At 52.3% G+C, this 2326-nt stretch overlaps 1 protein-coding gene across 1 annotated transcript in view; it reads right to left on the minus strand.

Annotated features, from left to right (window-relative positions):
* LOC108501883 (hydrocephalus-inducing protein homolog) overlaps positions 1-2326 on the minus strand; it is a 15695-nt gene that overhangs the window by 9364 nt on the left and 4005 nt on the right. Inside the window, exons 2-4 of the mRNA XM_017824170.1 lie at positions 1449-1611; positions 857-878; positions 741-760 (exon numbers count right to left, since the gene is read on the minus strand). Of these exons, the coding sequence (XP_017679659.1) occupies positions 741-760; positions 857-878; positions 1449-1611 (205 nt within the window). The remainder of the gene's footprint in view (positions 1-740; positions 761-856; positions 879-1448; positions 1612-2326) is intronic.

The raw sequence follows: 2326 nt of genomic DNA on the forward strand, positions 1-2326 counted from the left end.
AGAGCCAGGACACCAGGCCACAACCTGCTCTGCACTGGACATCTGTCTTGGCTGGCCAGCTCTGTGGGGAGGACACATCTCCCAGGGCCTGCTTACCAAGCGTCCTTTGAACACAGAGGGGGAGGAAAAACCAACTGCAGGCACAGCCAAGAGCTTCTCTGTGCCCATCAACAGTGACCACTGCCCAGCTCCAGCAGTGACTCCAGCAGGGAGGCAGGAGGGGCACAAAAAGGACCAACACAGATGTCACAATCCCAAATGAGACTGAGGTCACCAGATGCAGACAACAGTCAGCAGCACAGTTAAAATAAGCAAAGATACAACAGCTGCCTTCAGCTGAAGAGGCCTTGGGAATGAAATCAGATTAAGCAGGATGAATCTCCTATTATGTAACAATATTCCTGTCTGGTGCCTTTCTTGTTGGTTTATTCATTCAAAAGGAAATTGAGAAGTGGCCGAGCAGGGACACTGACTTTCTACTCCTTTGGTCCTACTTGACCTCATGATGGCAAAATGCTGCCTGAGCCACCAGCAGCCCTGGAGTCGGCACCCTTAAGGCTGCTGTGGAGGAACACAAGTGACAGATCCTCTGAGGCTCAAGTGCTCCATTTCAGCAACACACAGACCTCTCACACTGTGGTCCAAACCCTGGGCACACTCACCAAAGGAGACGTCACCAAAGTGGAGGGCGCGTACATTGAAATGGAAAGTCGGTCCGATGACATAGCCCCTGTGAGGACAAAGACAGAGGAGGCAACGGCTGGGTTAAAGGGAATTGCAAAGTGTTCAGCTCTCACAACCCCTTGAATGGATGAAAGCTGCTGTCAGAGCCACCATGGGTTCCAAATCAACTCACCACCCTGTGCTCAGCACAGCATCTGCGTGGACAGGAGGCAGCCAAAGAAAAGTGGGCAGCAGCCAACAGGCTATCTGGGACAAGCCCTCATGCTGCTGTGGTTCTGAGAAGTGAGCTTTGCTTTTCCCATCATAATTTTTTTTCTTCTTTCCCCACCTCTGCCCTCTGCTTGATGAGGATTATCTTTTGCAGTGGCACCAGCCCATAGGATGATGCCCAAGCCCTTGTGACAGTCCCTGCTGCAGAGCTCCCCAGAATCACCCAGGCTGGCCCATCTCCAAAGCCCTGGGGGCCTTGCTGGGTGTTCAGGTGGGACATCCCAGACCAGTTACTGCCCAAAGCTCATGCCATCCCATTGCCTGCCACAGCCTAAGGGGGAGAGACATCCCTGCAGGAAGGAGTCATTCCAGCTCCTGGTACCTGCACTGGGCAGAAGGCATCCCCACACCAAGGGGCTGCCAGCATCAGAGCCAAGACTAAGACCTCAGGCAACACCTTTGTTCTCTGCTCCACCACCAAATGAGGCAGGTGGGAGATGATTACCCAGAGACAGCTACAGATGTGCCCACCAAGCTCCCAGAGCCCTCCTCACCTGATAGTCAAGGTCACAGGCTTAGGGCATTCAGCCACATTGAAATGGAATTCTTCCTTGAACTCCCCTGGGATGGTGGTTCGGAAGGAGATGCTGATGGCTTGGAGCCCATCTGGTGGAATGATGCCCTGCTGGGGCAGAAAGGTGAAGCAGGAGCCCACAGCTGTAGTTGGAGGGAGGAGGCTGAAGAGACCCTCAATAGGCCCTTTGTTAACCAGGACTGCCTGCAGCAGCAAGAAAGCAAGGTGGAAACACATGAGCAATCTCCTTTCTTACAGAAGGCTGAGTTGTTTTTAAATTAAACAATTAACACCTGTAAAAGGCAGAAGATGCTCTGTGCTGCTGCATGGCAGGAGCAAAAAAAAATAAATTATAACTTTGAAATACAACTTTGTATGCCTTTGGGATTTTCATGCAAAGCAACAATAACTTCACACAACCAGAGTCACTCTGGGTTATCCCACTGACACAGAGCAATCCACTTCCACATGCACAGAGGAGCTGCTCAGCACCAAGAGGTTCCTTCACCCCTGCCCTGAGAGCAACACGGGGCATTACAGTGTGACAAGTTAATCACCACTGAGCTGCTGCTGCTCCAGATGTGCCCAACCCCCCCAAGGGCAGGACACATTCTGGTTCCGTTGCAGCCAGCCAGTTATTGCACGTAGAAGACACCAGGAAAAAAGATGTTCCTTTGCCTTTGCTTCCTTTCCAGAAATGCTTTGGTCTTTCTAGAGCCAGAGATGCACCAAGGCTGAAGGGTGGTGAGGACTGGTCAGCAAGGGAAAGCACTCCCAAGCCCTTTGTGAGGGCCAGTGCTGAGCCAGGAGGCTGGACAGCTTTCCCTGACTCCCAGGAACAGGCAGGAGGCACCTGAC

Source organism: Lepidothrix coronata, unplaced genomic scaffold (genome assembly GCF_001604755.1).
Source record: "Lepidothrix coronata isolate B3197 unplaced genomic scaffold, Lepidothrix_coronata-1.0 Scaffold110, whole genome shotgun sequence".
NCBI lineage: Eukaryota > Metazoa > Chordata > Aves > Passeriformes > Pipridae > Lepidothrix > Lepidothrix coronata.